The sequence below is a fragment of the Pieris rapae genome, chromosome 5, assembly GCF_905147795.1.
Source record: "Pieris rapae chromosome 5, ilPieRapa1.1, whole genome shotgun sequence".
NCBI lineage: Eukaryota > Metazoa > Arthropoda > Insecta > Lepidoptera > Pieridae > Pieris > Pieris rapae.
Window position 1 is genome coordinate 9840733 of NC_059513.1, and position 22776 is coordinate 9863508.

Genomic DNA, 22776 nt, shown 5'->3' on the forward strand with positions numbered 1-22776 from the left:
TATTTTGTACCATGTTCGAATTACCACTTGTATTTTTTTTTATAGAACAGGGGGCAAACGGACAGGAGGCTCACCTGATGTTAAGTGATACCGCCGCCTATGGACACTCCCAATGCCAGAGAGCGAGTGCGTTGCCGGCCTTTTAAGAATTGGTATGTTTTCATAAATTTTGTTTTAGATACTACTCTCAATAGACTAATCAAAAGCCGTCTTTAATCAATATATATAACTCTATACATACCTATTGCGGATGCTCGCGTGAATGATGACGCGTCGGTTAGTAATAATCTTTAATAATGCAATTGCGTGTGTAATTGTTCATTATTTTGTAATAAGTTTGGACTTGCGCTATATGTACAATAAAAATATGTTATCGATTAATTAATTAACTATTAATAAATAATAACTGTTATTTGTGTGTAAATTTTCGTCTTTAACACGTGATCATTGCTACCATTCTCCATATCTTAATCAAGCTTAACTATGGATATTATGTGTACATCTCTCTTGATAACTCTTTCAGTTCTGATATGAAAAATGACAGTCTTGCTTTGCACAGTGACAATACTCCAGTTTGTACTGTCACCACTTCGAGACCGATTAACCGACTGACCGACCGATATATGATATTCATAATATCATTCAGGACGTATTTAAAAATACCTCAAAGAATATATTTTGTAACATTCATATCGGTCTCGTGTTAGTGAGGTAAGTGTGAGCCAGTCTATAGATATGTTTTTGTCAACTTAAAAGTTTTATTTTACTTAGTCTTCTTAGTTTTTAATTAGTTCCTTTCAATTATTATGATACACACTAACTTGTTTCGTTAGTGATAACTTCACACCGTCTAACGATAAATACGACATTTATTTATTGTTAGGCGGTATGAAGTTCGCTGAGTTAGCTAGTTTTTTTTAAATAACAGGGGAATTTTATTATACAATCTTTGATAGTTGAACGGAACAGAAAATAGGGTCATAGCATCTACTATTGGTATATTGAGAATTGAATTTGTACTTTGAAAATTGTGATGTTGTATCATAGAGTTCATATTTCAAATCTGAAAAGGGCGGGAAATGGCTATTGATTACGCATGCGCTCTGGTAAAAGTATCTTCCCTTAGAATTTTCAATCCAATATATTCCCGCAACAGTGTAGATTTCTACGTAAGGTTGGTCGTCCACCTTTAAATAACACAGTATAAATACGCTTCTACTAATTTTTCGAAGATGAAGTTTGTTTTTGTGTGGTCTCTGTTTAATATCATAAACAATTGCTGGGGTAAGTCAAAACACATACACAATCTTAAAAGTATCTTAAGTCTCTAGTACTTCACAAATTTATTTAAACGCTTATATGGAATACGGAAACAACTACTTGCTTGCTTATTCATGGGTTATTCGTTTTATGAAGGAGTTACTAGACAAAACACACAGAATTTATAATAGTAAAATAATTTTGAATTGAAGAATTTTTCATCTGAAATTTCCCATGTTATCGTATTCTTACTTCGATTTTTCACATTTCTGGATCATATTAAATTTTCCAGTACTTTAAAAATATTTCTAATGGATAATAAATATTATTTAATTCTGATATACATACTGTATTTTAAACCAGTTTTTTCACGATTTTTTCTAAATTACACTTATCATTTTTTATTAAATTTTTACAGGTGTAAAGCTATTAGAAGCAAACCCCGATGTGAAGCGGCTCTACGATGATCTTCTCAGCAATTATAATAGGCTTATTCGTCCAGTCATGAATGTTAGTGACATATTAACTGTACGACTTGGTCTAAAGTTATCTCAACTTATGGAGGTCAACTTAAAGAATCAAGTCATGACGACCAATCTATGGGTTGAACAGGTAAATTGAAATTTATAATTTACTAGCTGCCCCCGCGAACTTTGTTTATACCAAAATAAATTTAATTTGTAGCTTATATGACACGTTTGTCGGTTTAGCATAACAGTGCCACTACTCTAACCATCTATTGATTACTTACCTAATCGAAAAGTATCGACATCTGTTAGAATCTTTTGGAGTTAACAGATAATTGTGACTGTCAATTATTTATAGACAAATAATTTGCAATTAAATAAAATTGCGACTATAATTAAAGATCTAAGCTATCCTATTTCTTAAGTTGGACCAGACTGCTCACGGTGTGCCAATTTAATTTAAAATCGATTAAATAGTTAAGGAGTTCATCGCGGACAAACATCGTGACAAGAGATTTATATATATTAAGATATATATGTGTATTGGGATTCTTTATATTTAAAAAAAGTCCAAGCATAGCCCAGTAAAAGGTTGTCAATGAGCGGCTCAACATTTTTTTTTTCATTTATAAATAATTGCAAAAACGTTATTTTGTTTTTCGTTATTTTATATTAAGATAACTAATAAATGTTTAACAGCGATACTTAAATAAATATTTATATTCACCTCAAAATCCAATGGAAAATGTATAATACAGTTTATTGATTTTTGATAAGGAATCAATGTTTTTAGAAATGGCAGGATTACAAGTTGACCTGGGATCCGGAGGACTACGGCGGTGTTGAGATGCTGTACGTACCCTCGGAACACATTTGGTTGCCAGACATAGTGCTCTATAATAATTGGGATGGAAATTATGAGGTATCTTTGTTTTTTACTTAAGACTTTATGCTCCCAACAAAGCATCGGTAAACGTTTCCATGTCACTGATCATATTTGGCAATGCATAAGTAGATTCTTTGCTAAAAGAATTATTATTGTTCGCTAGGAAATAAATACATGTCATAATGAGTAGGTACGTTAATTAATATTTTAAAAAGCGAGGCAAGTTTTATGAATGTGCCTGTATAATTTATATTATTTCGATGCTAGTAATTTATTTTAATTTTATTTGTTTTAAGAGATAAGAGTATAATTGTCAATCTTTTGGATGGTTCTCAAAACGACACTAATTTTTTACTTCTACAATCCTACATTTAGTAAAAATATTTATTTAGCAATATAAGATACAAGTATCACTTATTCACGTCATTAAATTTGAATCGATAGACATCCCTACTCATCGGTAAAGAAGACTCGGAAGCCCGAGCGAAAAAGCCGGCGAAAAGAAAAGTACAACAATAGTTCAATATCCTATTAAAATTTTTACAGGTTACACTTATGACAAAGGCAACGTTAAAATACACTGGAGAAGTTAATTGGAAGCCTCCAGCCATTTACAAGTCGTCCTGTGAGATTAACGTGGAGTATTTCCCCTTCGATGAGCAGACATGCTTCATGAAGTTTGGTTCTTGGACTTACAATGGGGCTCAGGTAACATTTTCAAAAGCATCATTTCATAAGCATTTTGATTTGATTTCGATTTACCTGGTAAACTAAGAGACTTAATTCAATCTGGGCTAATCAGAATATAGGATCTGATGACCGTAAATTATACTAATTAGTTAAAAAAGCAATAAAAAAATACTTATGACTGTCTGTTTTATAAGCTTTAAGGTTGTCTGTCTGACTCTTTCTAATAATTAACTTCATCATTACCCTTCTCTTGTATTTTCTTCTATTGCAACGTTTTTGTCTCTTGTCCATCTGTCTTCGGACTCCTTATATTAACATAGTAACTTCGTCTTAAAGTGGCCTATATTTTCTGGTCTTTCCGATATGATCTGGGTTAGAATTTTTGAAACGTATTTCAGGTCTTTGAAAAATTAAATTATTATTAATATTAAATAACAATTTCAGGTGGACCTCAAACACATGGATCAATCTCCAGGCAGTAGTTTGGTGCACGTTGGTATAGATTTGAGTGAGTTTTATCTGTCTGTGGAGTGGGATATACTGGAAGTTCCGGCAACGAGAAATGAAGAGTATTACCCATGTTGTCCTGAACCCTTTTCTGGTAAGATGTTTTACAACAGAAGGTAGTTAACAGATTATGGGCTTTATTCTCGGATCCGAGTGGAGCGTGGTTGTAGTAGCAGTACCACCTACTCGGATGCGTGCGAGAATCCCGTTAATATTTTAAACCACTTTATTGATTAAGTAAATATAAATATTTGAAAATATGTATGAATGTATATTATTATTCTTTATTTAAAAAAAATCATTTATCGGATCCGAGTTTTCGGCACCAAATGTTCTGTATGCTGACCTTGGATCCGAAAAATATTTTTTTTTTAAATAAAAAGAGGTTGAGGTTGAGGATTATTATCATTTCTGCCGTATGATGCAGAACTTCAATGCAGATATAGAAATCGAAAAAGAGGTACATATCGCGTAATAAATTAATAAATATCAATTGAGAAAAAAATATCAAACAAATGTTAATTATACACATATAGAACAGTTTTACTGAGTCATAATTTCCTTAGTGTTACTATAAGAAACAGATGGTAATGTATATTCTATTAAGTTTCAGTCGCGCTACAATTCCATATGGCCTTGGCCGCAAATTGCATCCGATTCTTTGATATTTTCATTACATAGATAAAATTTTCAGCCTTGTGCGTCATGATATTTGCATTCACGGTAGGAGAAAGTGTTATGTAGTGTTCCAAGCTAAGTCGACAACTTGGGCAACTAGGCCGACACTAACAGTCTAATAATATCGTGTTAACTTTAATTGAACTTAATTTAGGATTAACATTAATACAAGGTTTTTTGCAAATACAAAAATGTTATATTGCTTGCCGTAGCAAAAGTAAAATGGCAGTTTTATACATGGCCTCTTCTCTCTAGCGCCAATATAGCGATACTGCGTTGTAAAACACTTTCTGATATACAACATTTTTTGATGAGGTAAAATATGTCTTCAATCAAGATGGTTATGCATCTCCACATTCAGTTCAAGATCGGAATTTCATGAACAGGAATTCGATGTAAAACGATGCGTAGCTTTGTCAACAGATGGTACCGCATTCTTGCATGCGTCAAATTTATTGTTAACTTATCCGATATCTTATTATTTATTCTGCTTTTTGAAGCGAAGAAGAATCCACAAAAAAAGAGTTAACTAGCATAGCTAACATCAGCCTAACTGATCAGTTATAAGTGGTGTAACTAACACGACTTTGTTTTATCTATTATGAAATCGAAAGATTATATAAAAAGGAGCTAAGCTAATAAGTAGATTTTGTTGTTTATTCGAAAAATACGCAAGAATTGAAATTTAAGTGTATGCTAATGATATTTTTACGATATAAATATATACGTTTGTTTCAGATATAACGTTTAAACTGACAATGCGCAGAAAGACACTCTTCTACACCGTGAACCTGATCATTCCGTGTGTGGGCCTCACATTCCTTACCGTGCTTGTGTTTTATCTCCCTTCAGACTCGGGAGAAAAGGTAATTACGTCGTGACAATTGGCTATCGATGTGTGTTTTGATGTTTGTCCAAATTATCACGAAGGGAACTTGTGTAACAGTTGCATTTATTAAAAAAATACGAGGTGTTTTAGAACCCACTTTACACAGTCATTCATATTCACATCTATTACCCATTTATAATGTTGGTCTTAATGGAAGATCGTATCAAGAATAGGCACCTCTTATAATGTTAAAATTAACATAAGTGTGCCCCCCTGCCCCAATTGTACATGGGACATGGAGCATGCAAGATATTATTTTGGGGCTTAAAGAAGTATCTTCCTTAATTATGGTTAATGTCCAAGAAAAAACTACTTGTTTTCAATATATTTTTAAAATTTTATAGATTATGCTAGGATGCGATATACGTCATTTAAAAATATAATTGGCACACAAGTTCTACTTCAAACTTATCGTCACGACTGTACACAAAATAAAAGACACCAAATCAGTAGCAGACACTCCATTGTATAGTTTCAATATATTACCTACATATGTCAATCTAAGTTTTACAATTGCATTTCTCAAAAGGAATTTTTATAATGAAAAGCAAATTATTAAACTACTACTGTTAAAGGGACAAGGATTATTTAAGACATCATTGTAGATACATCACTGATTATTGTTACTTCAGTATGCGTTTTATACTTTTTATCTACATACAATGTATTTAGCGTGTATTTGCCATTTAAACAATTATTTTCATTTCATTGGTTCAATTCGACCACGATTTGCAATCAATAAATAAATGCGTTTTTTCTGTATATATTTTGTAACTGGCATAACGAATATGAAAACTTTAAATAAAATGAAGTTGGCTTGCATGAATGGATGAACTAACCCTTTAAATTCAAGAACGTACAAGTTGAAAATAATAGTGACTCAATAAAGCGACAATAAAATATTTATACAATACAGATCATTGTCATGTAAGTATGGGTTTCGTGTGTCAAATAAAATATTAGATTTTTAAATATTTATAAGAATTAATTTAATCTTAATTATAAATTCAAAATAATGATTAATACAATACAGATTCACAATTGAGGCTATGTTTATATTTAATTTGACACACGGAGTAAGTGTGTCAAATTAAATATTACATTTTGACATAATTAATAATACCTAACCTAACTTAAATATTGTTTCTTAACTAATATAAATATTCCAATACAACGCGTATATTTATTGTACCGAATAATAAATTAAAAAAGAAGAAAAAAATACATATACAATACAGACTTACAGTTGAGGCTATCTAAGTATGGCTTGCATGTGTCAAATAAAATATTAGATTTTGACATACGAAAATCAAAATAGGTGAAGTTACCACTCAACACTCACACGTAAAAGATATTTTAGCTAACACATTATATTTGTAAAGTATTTCTACTGATAAATAAATAGTATCATGATTTGTTACATAAATGAAAAACTTTTCGACTATTTTACGTTTGTCGTTTAAAGTTTACTTCCATAAGTCATCTTATAGTATGAATGTAGATGAATACTACTATAGGAAGAAGTGTAAAACGCATATATTATGTTTTGGTGTCTTTTAGTATGAAAGCCGAGCATGATCATTCCATATCCCATCCATTTTCCATTCTCTATTCCATATAGAGTCTTTTTTGATTCATTAGCTAGTTATGTGGATGTGATAGCATCATTTGTATCATTTGGCTTATCAAGACTATTGTCTTTCCAAGTCCAACTTAAATACTGTTAAATTGTATTAAAATATTTATTAAAGGTGAAAAAAAATGTTTTAACTAAAAATTGTTTGATCTAAAAAAATATTTAACATCGTTATCTTTTATTTAATAAATAAAATAAAATAAATATTGTTATGATTTTATTGGAACTTTAGGGTTGATGTAAGACAGTCGCGCCTAATCGCTAAGTATCACTTCCGTTTGTCTCATACAGATTGTTTTTAATATACAAGAGTGATACTTAGCGCAAAATTTTTATACTGTGAACACTCATATTGAAACATTCATAAGTATGAGCGTCGAGCATGGGTCACACTGGTTATTTTCAAATTCTTAAAATAGCTATAGTTTCACCTATAAGGTGTATTGTTTTGTATTGTTACTTATAAGTTAATAAATATCTTCAATAGTCTTGCGCGTATCTAAAGTAAAGACATTCTTATCGAATATGTATAGACGCAAACATATCTTATGTTATCGATGAATATTTTCAAAACGGATGGTAAAACTTCAGTAAAAAATGTTTTCGTTCGTTTGCTTTTGCTCAATCGTGTTCATGTATTTCTTTCTGAGCGTCAAAATGAGAAATGAGCTGTCATATCTAAAGAAAACACTTTTTTATCAGATTGAAGTTATGTATTATTATAAACTTATAATTATTTTACACACAGCTATAGAAAAAGTTAAATTATCTATATTTATTTCCGCGGAGTTGATATCGACTAAAAGATAAAAGGTTTTTTGCATGATTGACTCACGGTGTCCTCTATTTTCGCGAATTGTTTGTCTTGAGATTTAATTTTTTTTAGACTGTCATATCTAGTCAAATGTCAATATCAATAATAAAAAAAACCAATATAACTCATGCTTGACACATTAACTCATATTAAATAAAACATAGTTTTTATTGAACCGAAGCGTTTACCGTACATACATACATTGGAAATCACCGCCTATCACTGGTGAGAGGTTAATTTTAATGAGTAAACGTTTCCATTCAATAAAAAGGAATTACAATTTTATCGTATCGTGCAAAATTTCTCGCGAGAACTTTAGTTCCGATAAAACAAATTTAATCTTAAATGGAAAGACAATAAACAGTTGACAATAATTCAAAAAGGACTTCTCTCCCCTAGATTTCGCTCTGCATCTCCATCCTGGTGTCCCTCACAGTGTTCTTCCTCGGTCTGGCCGAGATCATCCCGCCAACATCCCTGGCGATCCCCTTGCTCGGGAAGTATCTGCTATTCACAATGATCCTCGTCTCTCTCAGCGTGTGGGTCACAGTATGCATTGTTAACGTCCACTTCAGGTAATGTTTCTCTCTCGTAGATATCGTTAAGCATCTCAATATTGGTATCATTGACGGTGTTCTTCCTGCTGATGGCGGAGATCATACCGCCGACGTCCCTTGCGATACCACTGTTAGGGAAATATTTGCTGTTCACCATGGTACTGGTATCGCTTAGCGTATGGATGACAGTACTGGTGCTTAATGTGCATTTCAGGTAAGTGAATTGCAAATTAGGCACGGATTTTGCTAAGACTCTACCCCCCATAGAACCCTTTTAAGTCGCTTGGAAAATCTACACGGTTTAGTCGAATGAAACAATGAGAAACACGAATCGTTACGTAGCATAATAAAATCTAGCACAGAATGCGTACAATAGTTTGATCATAAATCTATCCCTTTTGTAACGTGGTATGCCATAACTGGTTGGAAGCATAGAAGTTATTACACATTGAAATATCCATTTATTGAATGCACGTGTTATTTTTACGTGCAGGATTATTTTGTAAAGCAGCTTGTAATTTATTCACATTTAAATATTTATATATTTTATAACGTTAGTAAACTAGGTACATCAACTAATTTTATTTATATTTTGTACAATATATGTAGTCTGAGAAGGAAAACGCGACACGTTTTAAAAATAACCCTGTATTGTTGCACTTGTATTTTAAGTTAATTATGGATTTTTATTCGAGAGATTTTACATACAATTCGTTTTCGTCATTTCATATAAAATCTAAAATCCTACGTGAAAATTTAATAACAAGCAATATTCGGTTTTGTGTGTTCAATTCAAAACAAATTTGCATTCAGTGTCGAACATAAAAATTAATGAAGTACATAAATTGGCGTGGTTGTACGCGGCGATTCAAATTGCCTCATAAATCCTAACATTCATTGTTATTTTCATTTGGTTTGAGTCTAGTCGAAGTCGTTAATTACTTTAAATTTTACTAATTTTGGTGTAATAGTTTGTTAAATAGAGGCTCGATTAAAACAGAAAAAAACTACAAGATTATTTGAATAATAAACCATAACATTTGTACAGTTATGACCGTTAAAAAATCACGACAGAAAGAGAAACGAGAAGAACTCGCAATAAAATATACATAATAAACGGGCAGGAAGCTCACATGATTTTATGTGATACCGCCGCCCATCGACACGTTTAATGCCACAGTACTCGTGAGTACGTTGCCGGCCTTTTAGGATTTTAAAATGAAATTCTTAATGTATTTAGGGACCTAATAGCGAACGCTGTATTTGATTTGTATAGTTAATTAAATTTTGTTATGTTATGTATTGTAATTAAATATGTATAATGTAAAACTCATATTTTGATTTAACTGTCTAAATAATTGGAGGTAATTGTTCAATTCAATACCGCTTCTTAGAAAATCAAAAATCGAAATAATTTAGTCACATAGATAACACAATGTACACTTATGAATGTCAAAAAAGGATATATATATATTACATGCTTCTAAATTTACATTTACTGCCAGTTCTCAAATCAAGGGCATAAAACGGAAGAATCGAACTGGCAATAAACTCTCCGCCACTCTTTTTAATATGGCTGCAATTGATATTGAATTGAACAATATGAGAGTTATTTATTTTTTTATTATCTATCATATTTTAATTTAAAACGATAAAACTAAAAAGCATATAAAATATTGACTATATTCGTAAAATACAATACCCATTGTGGCTAACATGCTTCAGCTGGAATAATGGCAGATTTTGTGATAGCAGCAATTATCACAGGCATAATTTGTCGTGAACAGCCTAACGAGGTATTACTGTGTATTTACGTTTAGTCCAAGAGCTAGAACAGTATGATAACCAGTATTAGCTCTTCAGATTATCGGGAAATTAAATTTGAAACATAGCTTGGTGATTCCTGAATCAGTAGAATTTGACGATTATTTTTCAAAAGTACTGCTGCTGCATCCTCCCGGAAGAAATTTATTGACGTGACAACGTCTTATAATTTGATGGAGCCGGCTACTCGAAAAAACATGACTCATACGGCGTTACTTCGCTCTGAGGCGTTCCATATAAGGCCTGTGCAAGCGAGAGCGCGGAAAAAGCAACAAAGATGCACAATCGTGCTCCGCGTTCGGCTGCGTTCGACATCTTTCTCTTATTAAATATTATTATACCGACTTTACAGATAACCGAACAAGACATACTTTTTTAAAACGAGTTGATTTACTTAAAATTATGACAAGAAAAATGTTAGTGAACTGAAATTTGTACTAATATTTTGTTATATTAGAAGTTTAGCTCTTGAGGTATCTGATGATACGTTCATAGAGTGTGGGTGTGACGCTAAAATAGTATAATGATTGTATAAAATACAATGGTTTTGTAATTTGCACCCTGAATAACCAGCTATATTATTATGGGAGATAAAATTTAAGAGCCATTCATTAGTTTTATATTGTAAATTGAATACGTTTTTGTTTGTTCGGAAACATAAATTGTATCGTTAATAACTTTTACAATAGGTTTCAAGAGGATACGAAACACACGCGTGTATGCTTTCATGTGTACATCTATGATGATTTTATGCGTTAATTAGAACCCAGGACCAATAACTAAGTGAACTCCAAATTGAACCAAGTGTATGAAATTCCTAGTGAAGTTTTCATACACTTGGTTTTATATTTCTGGAAAAACAAATCATACACAAATGCTGAAAGAGCTTTGACGCAGAAGCAATAAATAAGAATATTTCGGAATTGTAATATATAATACAGAATATATTGAAATCATTACGATTTGAATGTTTTAAATGCATAAATTTGACATTCTCCGGTCAATTTAGACATTCGAAGGTACATAAAATCCCAAAAAGCTGAAAATCGGTAAAATTGTTTAAAACATAATTACAAAAAATATTTACAGCTGGTTGGTACTTTCAGTAGCTTCACTCTCATTTTTGGTCTAAATTGTCTGGACTACAACACCGTGCAACTAATTGCAGATTATAGAACGCACATATAACATATATGTGTTGTAATGTTAGTAGTTAGTTAAACATGAACCATTTCAACTGTCAGGCATTCGACACATTAACACTGCAATACTTAATATTTTAAAGCATTGCATGTTTTTAACCTCCCCCCTTTCTTCACCTAAGCACTTTGCAATTCGTAATTTTAAATTTGGAATTAAAAGGTATTATTCTTAGGTCCCCCTCTACGCACACGATGTCTCCGTGGATGAAGAAAGTCTTCCTCCAGTTCATGCCTAAACTATTGATGATGAGGCGAACAAAGTACTCGTTGCCAGACTATGATGATACCTTCGTGTCTAACGGATACACAAATGAGCTGGATATGAGGTAGGTCTAATTATAATAACTTGCCGATAATTATAAAATAATTGAGAAACGAACCGAGAATAGAATCTCTACACCGCGGTTTTTTTGTAGATATCAAGTGTTAGTCAGCAAAATTCGTCACATAAAAGTCTATTGTTATTATATGTTGCCGTGTATAAACAACTTTGTCTTTTGAAAAACAGATAAAGTTATCTAACAATAAACAGCTAATCGTTCCATAACATTAAGAAACTTTCTAAAGTTCGAATCTATTTTAACGATTTCAGCCACTCATCAATCACTCTCACAAATTATTCAAAATACCATCAATACGTAAGTCTCAGATATTGCACACACACAACAAGAAAACATACTGTTGCTCTGCAGTTCTTCGACTTCCGACAGGCGACACGTCCGTAACTTGTAGAAGCTGATGAACATATATCGCGCAATTCGATTACTGTCGAAAGTTGAAGAAGCGATTAATAATCAACGAATAGTAACGAGTGAACACAAAAGTTACGTTTGACATACTTGACTGAGGGCCTGTTTCACAATGTATAAATAAAGTACCAAATAGCTATGCAACACAAATTATTCGGAAGATGAAAGTTCCGATTAAGATATTTCGCATTTCATGAAGAATAGCGCTATCTGACAGTCATGAAACGCAACAATAGTGTTTATCCTACCAATAAGTAATAAATAGCTTATTTGGAAAATATCCGGACATTGTGAAACAGACCCTTAATCTCCTAATCTTCTCCGTCAAAAGTGACTCTCCATCGCGTTAGGTCTAGCTTCGTATTTTACTTCGCTTCAAGTCTTTCCGGCTCTCGCTGCCTTATCTGCAACTGTAACTCACCAGGTTTGTTGGGGACGTTCACGCTTACTTTAATTGCCTTTCCTTTTCTTGGATTTACCCATTTCCCCTAGCAGACTCATGATTGGAATCCCTTCGGACTGTATGGCCTATTGTATCTACAGGGCTTTTAGTAACTAATTATTATTTAATGTAACTGTGTCGCACGGTTGTCTCACAAATATTGATTAGATTATATTACAATATAAATAAAACTAAATTTAATTAAATAAGTTAAAAATATAATTGTAGTTAATTCTAATATACCTAATAACTAACCTTAAAATTTAATAATTAAAATATAATAAGCTGTAAAAAGTCAAGTGACGTGTAGCAGTGGGGTATACTGGACTAAACTGGTTTTCAGGCTATATAAGCACGGCGCGCTGTATGGTCGGGCGCACTTCTTCGACGCTCGCACTAGATATAGGACGTTACTATTGTTGTTGAATTTGTGGTTAATTTCGTGTAATTTAATTTGGTTATTTTTAGTAATTTTATTTGTTAATTTCTTACTTCAGTAGTGGGATTCGTTCTCATTTCTGATTAGTTTAAATTAACGCCCACGTGGTTTTATTTTAGTCAGTTTGAAACGCGAGTGATATACGTTTAATAAAAATAATGGAGGGTAGGCGGTGAACACGTAAAAAAAAAAGACGGTGTGCCCGTCTCTGGGCTTGAAGAAACGTTACAGTCGATATTAAACCGTCAACCGACGCAAGCGACTGAGCTATGTCCACCAGTGGTGTCACCACAACTGTGCTCAGCAACACCACCGCGAGGGGGTCGGCCCTTTGCACCGACATGCGCAACACCATCGGATTTGCTGCTTTCTTCCTTAAGCGACACTCGTTACCACCTGGTACTGACGGTTCGCACAATGGTACTGAAAACGCTCCGGTGCCAAGTTCAAGCAGCGCATGCGAGTCAAGCACTGATCTGGTACTTAATCAGGTGACCGACAAACTAGTAAGTGCGTTGAGCACAATTCTGGTAAGATCTAACTCCATTTATATTTCTAATTTTGATCCCTCTTTCAAATATTTCGATATATGGTGTGAGGAGGAAGACTCTGCGCGGTTGTCTAATTATTGGGATGACCGTGAGTGCTTATCTCTGATTGGATATTGTTTGAAAGGGGATGCTAAAGTGTGGCTAAATGAGTGGCTTAGTAATGATCATAGTTGAGAGACAACAGACTCTGATAGTTATCTCATGTATTGCGTGTTGTACGAGGAATGAGTGAAAAGTTAATTGTCGCAGTAGTTATTCGAGGTATTAAGGACCCACAAGTTCGCGCCGCCGCGACTTGTGCTAATTTATCATCGGAAGGCTTAGTTAAATTCCTCTCATTATATACCAAGCCCCTAGAACCGCGCTCTATAATACAAAATCACGTTAAAAGGCCAAATTTGCGAGATAATTTCTGAAAACGAGATAATTTTCAGTTTAATATTAACTGTTCATGTTTCATGTAGGGAAATTGGTCATATACAAATTTTGTGTCCTATAAAAAACTAAGTATGAAACCGCACCAGAGACTCAATCTACAAACAATTCAAGTTCAGAAAAAAGGCAGTTTTCTAATATCAAAATTATTTGCACATTTTGTAAGAAGGTAGGACATAAAACGGAGGACTGTTTTGTTCGACAGCGTTCCGAGTCGAGCGGTAGGCTAAATTAGTTATAGTTTACCGCCCTTATAAAATGTCATATGATGAAAAATTACGCGTTAGAGATATCATAAAAGATGTGTTGAATCAATAAATAATTAGAGATAGAGATTTGTAAAGAAAAAAAGCGATTCAGATAGGCTTTGTGTCGACTTTAAACTTAAAACTCAAAGGCAGTTAGAATACCCGCTTCCGTTAATTGAGGACCATATTGATTGGCTAGATAAAGCTACCTATTATATTTGCCTTGATATGGCTACTGGCTTTCACCAGATAAAATTAAATAAAAAAATCGACACCACTCCCGAGATTCGTAACACCTGAGGGTCATTATGAGTACATAAAGATGCCATAAGAATTAGGTTATGCACAGGTTGTATATCAACGAATTATATCAAATACGTTACGATTTTACATAGATTAGGCAGAGCCCTTGTGTGTTGTAATTGTGTATATGACGTATTATTACCTAGTAAAACAATAGAAGAGGGTTTAGGTACATTACATGATGTGTCAGAGATGGGGGTAAGGGTAAGGGACCCAGGCAGGCTTTTCCATTAATTTAAAAAAAAAATGTAACTTTCAGACTACGGAGATCGAGTATCTATGCCGAGTCATTAGCAATGGTCAAGATATGAAGACGTGCATTGCGAGGTTGACTCGCAAGGGTGTGCATTTCAATGGCGGCGATTTTGCATTTGTGCCAAGCTGTTGGTAAGCTAGACTCCTGTATGCGCGGACCATATGTGGTTTTAGCGACGTTGTCGCAGGACAGATATGAACTAAAATTAGTCGCTGGTTCTTATGGTAAAGCTGCCGCGGAATACATGTTGCCCTGGCGCGGGGAATGGACCCCTGATGTGTGTGCCGCATTCTTTGAGAGTAAGTAATTTTTACTTGCCTTTTCAAAACTTATGTATGTTGATAAATGTTTGTGAGAACTGTAATTTTATTAGGACTGCTTATCATATAGGTAGTACCTATTTTGGTAAAGACCTGCGGGAGTCTTGTGTGATAGTAATGGAGTCGCTCTTACTATCAATAGCAATGGATTCGCTCTTGCTTAGTGTGATGTACAGTAATGGAGTCGCTCTTACTGTTAAAGCAATGGAGTCGCTCTTGCTTAGTGTGATGTACAGTAATGGAGTCGCTCTTACTGTTAAAGCAATGGAGTCGCTCTTGCTTAGTGTGATGTACAGTAATGGAGTCGCTCTTACTGTTGATAGCAATGGAGACGCTCTTGCTATGAAAAAAAAATGAACTAATGTTGTGTCGAGAGTAATGGATGCGCTCTTACTTTCGATGAAGTTATGTTAATTTAACGTTATAATAACAAAAATCATGTAATTTTTAGGTGGCGCTGATGATGACGATAGTCCTTCACCACAACCACCGCACGTGATACAAGAGTCATCAGCAGGTCAAGTTTCAACATGCCAACCTGCCTATCATCACACGGGCGAGGACGCACCGTCGTCAGGAGAGGCCGAATAAGCTGTAAAAAGTCAAGTGACGTGTAGCAGTGGGGTATACTGGACTAAACTGGTTTTCAGGCTATATAAGCACGGCGCGCTGTATGGTCGGGCGCACTTCTTCGACGCTCGCACTAGATATAGGACGTTACTATTGTTGTTGAATTTGTGGTTAATTTCGTGTAATTTAATTTGGTTATTTTTAGTAATTTTATTTGTTAATTTCTTACTATATATTATTAAAAGTAATGTTTTTTTTTTGTCATCTTGTCATACAATTATCAAGAACAACAAAAATGTACAAAATTATTTTTAGTTATGTGATAATAAGAATTTGTAATGAACCCTTGTTTCAAAAAAGAGTTTCATTTTAATATATCTTTCTCTTATTACAGCTAAGTGCGAGAACGAGATAAAAGCTTTTTATAGAAGGCAAATTTTTGTGTACTTGATAATTAAAGTTCACACGGCACTGCACATCTAAAACTTATCTAAAATATAAAAGATATTCTATAAATTTTAGTATCAGCTGATTACGTGAGCAAAATTCTACTAGAAAGACCAATATTTTCATAAAGAAACGAGTAATTTCTCAAAGGCTCGAAGCCGTGTGATTTCCGCAAAATCCGGTTTTCGCGAGAGTTGAGCCAGATTAATCTGGTTTATACCGGAACGGACATTAATTTACCGGTGCATCGCTCTGTCTGCGTTTGCCTTTCGTTTGTCTATTTTGTGCAGGCGTTAAATTGAATATTTATGAACATAAACGTATGGTGTTCGATTAACACGAGCAATATTTTATTATTGTAAAATAATACTTTTTCGTAGACCGATTAAATAAAAATACAGTAAATTGTAAAATAATAATGCTGTAGTCTATTTGTATTTATATAATTACTTAAACTAGTCAAAAATATCTAAAAACTCTAGAAACAATAAGAAGTTATATAATAAACTTACTAGCTAGCTTAAACAGTCATTGAAAGTCAACATAACAAGTCATTTGTTATAAGAAATTGAAAATATTGAAGGTGAGACAGATAAAAACGAGTTGTGCAGGGGGGCATATGTGTAAGGCATATATACCTATATATTCCTTTGTGTATGTGAGAGTAGCACAACTACAAACGAGCACATGAACCTATAAAGTGAAAAGCAAAAGGCGTGCCGATGCGCATCACTTGTCTGCACCCATATCTTATAGAATAGATGAGGCAATGTCGCCTACAACCGGTTTACTTACGAAAGTTTAGCTTGGGAAGGTTTTTTTTATATATTGTATACATAATCTTAAATAGAAAGAAGTTTCTGTGGTGGAAACAAAACTGGACACAGTTTTTCTATCCACCAGGACATCTAACATTGTTAAATAATTTACTTATATACATACTAAGGCCAGTGACATAACAATAACATTTTTACCATAGAACCATTAAAATTGCACCAACAAATCAATTAAAACATTGTCGCTTTATAGATGCGGCTGTCTCTTCTTTGGGACCAGTAGTCAGTCCCCGTCGCTAAAAGTAAAATTTTATATACGCGTGAAACACAAAGCTGAAATATTTTGCAATACAAACGAAATGTTACTTGCCTTGTATAGGAGAGATAACCTATTGCGTGTATTACGTTATAACTTACAACTAATAACAGCACAGCTCGCGATCCGCCTTTTTGTTATCGAATTTAAACGTGTATTTTTCATTTATTTCGTATTGTTTCATAGAGTGAAATGTTATGTTTCGGTTCGGATATTTCGCGATGATTTCCAAGTTTCATTTTAGCCAATATTCGTTTTAAGCACAACATTTCAATTAACTCACTTTGTTTGCGGTTGTTTTCTTTGAATTATATTGTTTAAGGCTTTCATCGTATAATGGGTGACTCCATTTGTAATTTAACTGTATGATTTTTATTTCTCTATTCAAATTTGGAACTGAATTGGCTACTTGACAAAAAATTTAGTTGTAATTGAAAAAGTACTATAAACAATTTAAACTTATAATTATTTAGACATAATTTTAAATTGAAACCGACGTTTCGCGTGCTTTACAGCGTTTGTGGTCACGGTGACTGCAGAAACCCTACATCTTTTACTCGATACCAACTCCGGGGAAATAAATACAACATTTTCTACAGCTATGATACTTTTTGACATTTATCACCTTTGTCTTCAGTCACCGTGACCACGCACGCTGTAAAGCACGCGAAACGTCGGTTTAAATTTAAAATAATGTCTAAATAATTATAAGTTTAAATACAATAATACATAACTATAATCCGTAAAAAAGTGTTTTCTTTAAATTTGTAAAAGTTATGCTAATAAAAGACAATACTACTATGAACAATTTTATTTTTTATACACGTGTCTTTACTAAGATGGAATATTACAATCTAGTCTTACTTTAGACTAGATTGTAATTAAAGTAATTTAAGTCTAACCTAGTTTCCTATAAGGATTTTACTCAGACTCAATAAAGATAGCTAGAGTTTCATGTAGTTTTTTAATCATTACGGCCCCGGAGATTATACTGGACTTTACTACTTTTAAGGTGACCTACATGTTCTAGAAGGCCCATGTTTTATGTTGAAGACAGAAATGATAGGCCTCTAATATTTTATTTCAATAAAAATAGATATTCACTACTATTATGATATATTTTTGAAAAATAACCCTTTTATTCATTAAATGTTTGCATCTGTTTCGTTTCTGATGTTTACTTACATATATGCCTTATAACTTCTAAGTTTCTAGATTTTTAGGTCATTGTTGCGTAAAAAAGAAGATAGTGCTAGGTCAATATCTGATATATATGAACATATTCTTGCTAATATTAGGGCTTTATACGATCGTAAACAGGTTTATTGGGTGAAGTGAAATGTAAAACATTTTACGAGTGAAACCATGGGGCGTTGTTGCTCCGAGCCATTTGCGGCTTGCGAATGAGCGATAATTTTAGTCAATATAACAAAATATGTTACAAAAAATTGAACAAATATAGTCCGATTTTACTTGTAAAAGGACATTTATTTTAATTGAGTTTTATTAAACCCTTTACATGTAATCCTTATTTATTAAATGTCTATTTGTATGAACGCGATAAAATCAAAAGATGTATCACAAAGAATTAGTGTAATTGCTGATTGCTGCTGAATAAATTAAGTAATATTAAATAGAGCGCAAATTTTGTCAAAATAATGGAAATCAAAACTATGGCCAGCTATATATATTTGTTAATAATAATTAAACACAGCGTTAATATAAGAATAACCCACACATTTTAAATTCAATTTAGGCTGTATCTTCAACATGTATCTTTACGCTCATAGAAAAGTATTTTGCGTGTTCTCGCATTTATCAGGGTGCACGTGACGTTGAACCTTAATGTTTTCTTAATATGGGTCGTTATCGCTCGTCAGTCGACACGAGAAAAGCTAATACTCGTTTGCTGAAACGATTTTAAAAGAAAAATTTACATTTACATTAGAATTAGGTAACTTACTTTACAGGAAAATTAAATGAGGTCGAAAGTAACTATTAATTAAATTTTCTTTATGTCATCAATTTATGTAATGTATTGATAGATGTTTAAGCATTTTAAGTTGATATATTTTTAAAGTAACTAAGTCTTTTGGTGCGTTAGGGAAAAAATATGAGAGTAAATTTTTGCGACGCGCGCGGGCACTGCCACAAAATACCGACACCCTGAAGTAACCTATAGTCAACAATTTAGTCATTTATATAGTTTGTGTAGTTTTTTCTACAAAGAACAAGTCAAAAGATAAAAAAATATGTAGTTACGCCAAGGAAATATTACTTCTAACGCGTGTACATGTACCCACACGGTTTTTTTTAAATATAGTAAATAGTAATATAGAATACTAACTGGCCCCACGAAATTTGTTTCTAATTAATGTGATTTTACTTAGACTACCTTTTTAGTACATGTCAAAATGGAACATTTTGCTTCCCCAGAGACTGGTTTTCCGGAATGAAATCTGAAAATCTGTAGAACTATTTCAGAGGAGTTTAATTACAACATTAAACAAATACTATTAATTAATAAATTTAGTCATATTTTATACGTGCCTAAATCATACAATGTGGTGTAGTTAAAATCATTACGAATTACATTAACCAAATTCGAATGTTTGGGCTATTATCGATACACATTCCATAGCTGTATAGATGTGACTACATTTTAACATACCTACCTATAATAATCATTCGTTCGAAACATGACTTACATACACAATCACATGTTAGTATCCCATCATCATATTACTTGCAAATGACATCATATTCTGTGTGGTAATCCGCGTAATAGAGAAAATGTGTGTATTCGAATTGCCGAAGTTATGATTCCAGCAGGGACAGCCTGACGGATGCTTTTTCGACTGGAAAAGGCGATGATGGAGATTACAGGAAGTCGCCGGGACCTGAAGACGATATGCTTGGGGCAGGCGCCCATCAACGACCATCAGGTAAGAAGTTGTTCGGATATAAATCACGATTATATTTTAACTGCTCTGAGTCTAGTTTTGTCTCTTTCACTTATCAGTTATAAGAAGAAAAAAAATATTATGAAATATAAATAAAATTGCGAACGTAATATTACGTTGTGGTAAAAGGGCATAAGGCTTTTAAAAAGTAAATCAGGTCGGTGCTCTAATCTGTGTTGACGCTTCGTAGCGCCATCCGTAGCATAATCACGTAGCTGCTACGTTGTAGCATTCTACGACGTGTCTACAAAACACATCATGATATTATTAAGGATTATTATAATACAATGTCTATGAAGAGGGTACACGAAGTCCACTATACTTTAGCACATATTTCAATTTAAAATAAGATAAATCAGTAAATATAGAAGAGTAAATAAAATGTGAAGTATTGTGTTTCTAACATTTGTGGTTAGGTTATTGTTGTAGTCTAGCAGTATAATATATAGCGAATAAAAATCTAGTATTTGAAACAAGCAAACATGTTCGCCTAGTCAAGACTATCTTTAGTTCAAAGCTCAAAGATAACGACGTTATTTTCCATTAGTGACGGAATCTGAGAACATGTTACCGCGCCACTTGTCGCCTGAAGTAGCGGCCGCCTTGCAGAGTGTGCGATTTATCGCACAACATATCAAGGATGCGGACAAGGACAACGAGGTATGTAATATTGTTTATCTATAGATAGTACAGTACATAATATATGATTCTGATACATTGTTTTTTTTTATAAACCTGTTCATAAAAACAAGATACGTGTGATATTTAAGGCCCAAAAAAGCCTCGCTCGTTATCGTTAAAATAAATTAGCCTTAACAAATCACTCAACTTGTTATAAGACAGACAAATTGGTCATTAACAAATCCCTCCGTTATCGTAGCAATTACAATTACTTTAATCCCGGAGTAGCTTCAAACTTTCGCAAATAAAACTTGTACCATCCACTTTCTGATAACTTAAAATTGCTTCAGTCTTTCCTGGATAAATAGTCACCTTTGGACTTTGAAACATTATATTACGAGGGTAAAGGGAAGTAAATATTTTGAATAATATAATTATAGTTAACTGACGCCTAAGATTATAGCCGCATAACGACCAAATAGAGACAAAATATCGCTTTTTATCTCTATTTTTTTTTTTAATTTTTTCTTCTGTTCAAACGAACGAACAGAACGGAATGAACGGAGTTAGAGTGAAAGTCAGTTTTGCGAATAATTTGTCAATATAATTTTACATTTTTAAAATACTTGTAATACTAAAGTGTTGAATATATAGGCGGATGCAATTTGTCATCAGAATCAGCCATGTCGTAATTAAGTTGTAATAATGATAGGAACAGAAGAATCATCAAAGTCATAATCAAAACCGCACAAAGTATCTCAATAGATGGCACTAGTAACAAATATTATTACAAAAAATTTCTTATCTATAGCGAATTTAATCCATATAACTTGAGTTAAAACTCCTTTCATAAATTACTTCTTAATAAATGAAAATTAACAACTTTTCAACACGTCTGTATTGTAAGTACCTATTAATGAAGATGAGAAGTTTCGTCAATAAAACTTCTACAGGGGCCCCTTGGAATAAGTTTAAATTGCCCTAACAGGGTACGGCTGTGTAAATGTACGAACATATACAATGCTATTTGTTTAATTTAGAAACGTTATAATGTAAAATTTGAATTATTTTTCTTTCAATATCAAAGAAATACTAGAACTTATTTTTTATTTTCCTTATGAATTTTTTTATATTAATTTAGCTTTGCTTTGCGAACGTTGTTTCGCCTTAATTAGTTTTGACATTACCCTACCCTACCCTAGGGATTTGTTCATGACCCTACCTTAGTAGTAGCTATATATGTAACATATGTAGTATATATGTTACATTTTGCTATGCAGACCCATGGAGATCCACGGGTTTCAAGGAATAAATTAAAAATATACTACATTTGGGAGCGACATATTTTGCGATTTATTTTTCTATATTGTAACTCAAAATATTGAGTTACAACTAAACACTTTGTCTTGGCTAATTGATAACTAAACAAGAAATATAATGCAATTAACACAAACAGGTGAAATTAAATATGAGCCAGTAAGCATGAGTCTTGTAAACTTATGTAGCAATGAAATATTTAAAATCTGTATATTTAAATGATTCGTTACAGTTTGATGTTCTAGGGCTGTAGAGATATTATGTATAAGAAATACAAATATGTCATATTTGCATATTTTTGTTTCATTACATTTATTACATAGTACTGTCTTTCATTCACATAGCTTTGACCCATTTAAAGAAAACACTTTTTTACCGGATTGAAGCTATGTATTATTGTTAACTTATAATATATTTAACATAATTTTAAATTTATCCGACGTTTCGCGTGCTTTATAGCGTGCGTGGTCACGGTGTCAGAAGACAAAAATGGTTGAATGTCAAAAAAGTATCACAGCTGTAGAATAAGTTGTATTATCTGTATTTATTTCCCCGGAGTTGGTATCGACTAAAAGATGAAGGGTTTCTGCAGAAATTGCTCACGGTGTCCTTC

General features: G+C 33.0%; 2 protein-coding genes across 6 annotated transcripts in view; both read left to right on the plus strand.

Moving 5' to 3' along the window:
* The first annotated feature begins 1170 nt into the window (after positions 1-1170).
* LOC111003557 (acetylcholine receptor subunit beta-like 2) overlaps positions 1171-22776 on the plus strand; it is a 41871-nt gene continuing 20265 nt past the window's right edge. Inside the window, exons 1-10 of one of the 4 annotated variants that reach the window (XM_045628239.1) lie at positions 1171-1284; positions 1679-1872; positions 2521-2649; positions 3160-3321; positions 3748-3904; positions 5227-5354; positions 8423-8598; positions 11584-11736; positions 20080-20207; positions 20773-20885. In XM_045628239.1, coding sequence (XP_045484195.1) covers positions 1233-1284; positions 1679-1872; positions 2521-2649; positions 3160-3321; positions 3748-3904; positions 5227-5354; positions 8423-8598; positions 11584-11736; positions 20080-20207; positions 20773-20885 — 1392 coding nt within the window. In that variant the 5' untranslated portion in view covers positions 1171-1232. Of the gene's footprint in view, positions 1285-1678; positions 1873-2520; positions 2650-3159; positions 3322-3747; positions 3905-5226; positions 5355-8226; positions 8403-8422; positions 8599-11583; positions 11737-20079; positions 20208-20772; positions 20886-22776 lie in introns of all 4 variants that reach the window. The other 3 variants (XM_045628238.1, XM_045628240.1, XM_022274136.2) reach the window with 3 other exon arrangements.
* Positions 13135-15629, plus strand: LOC123689183. 2 transcript variants are annotated; one of them, XM_045628242.1, is made up of 3 exons: positions 13135-13546; positions 14837-15132; positions 15605-15629. In XM_045628242.1, the coding sequence occupies exons 1-2, from the start codon at positions 13310-13312 to the stop codon at positions 14966-14968; spliced, it is 369 nt and encodes a 122-aa protein (XP_045484198.1). In that variant the 5' UTR covers positions 13135-13309; the 3' UTR covers positions 14969-15132; positions 15605-15629. The 2 variants fall into 2 exon arrangements, with proteins under 2 accessions (XP_045484198.1, XP_045484197.1); XM_045628241.1 differs by having other exon boundaries at positions 13137-13570.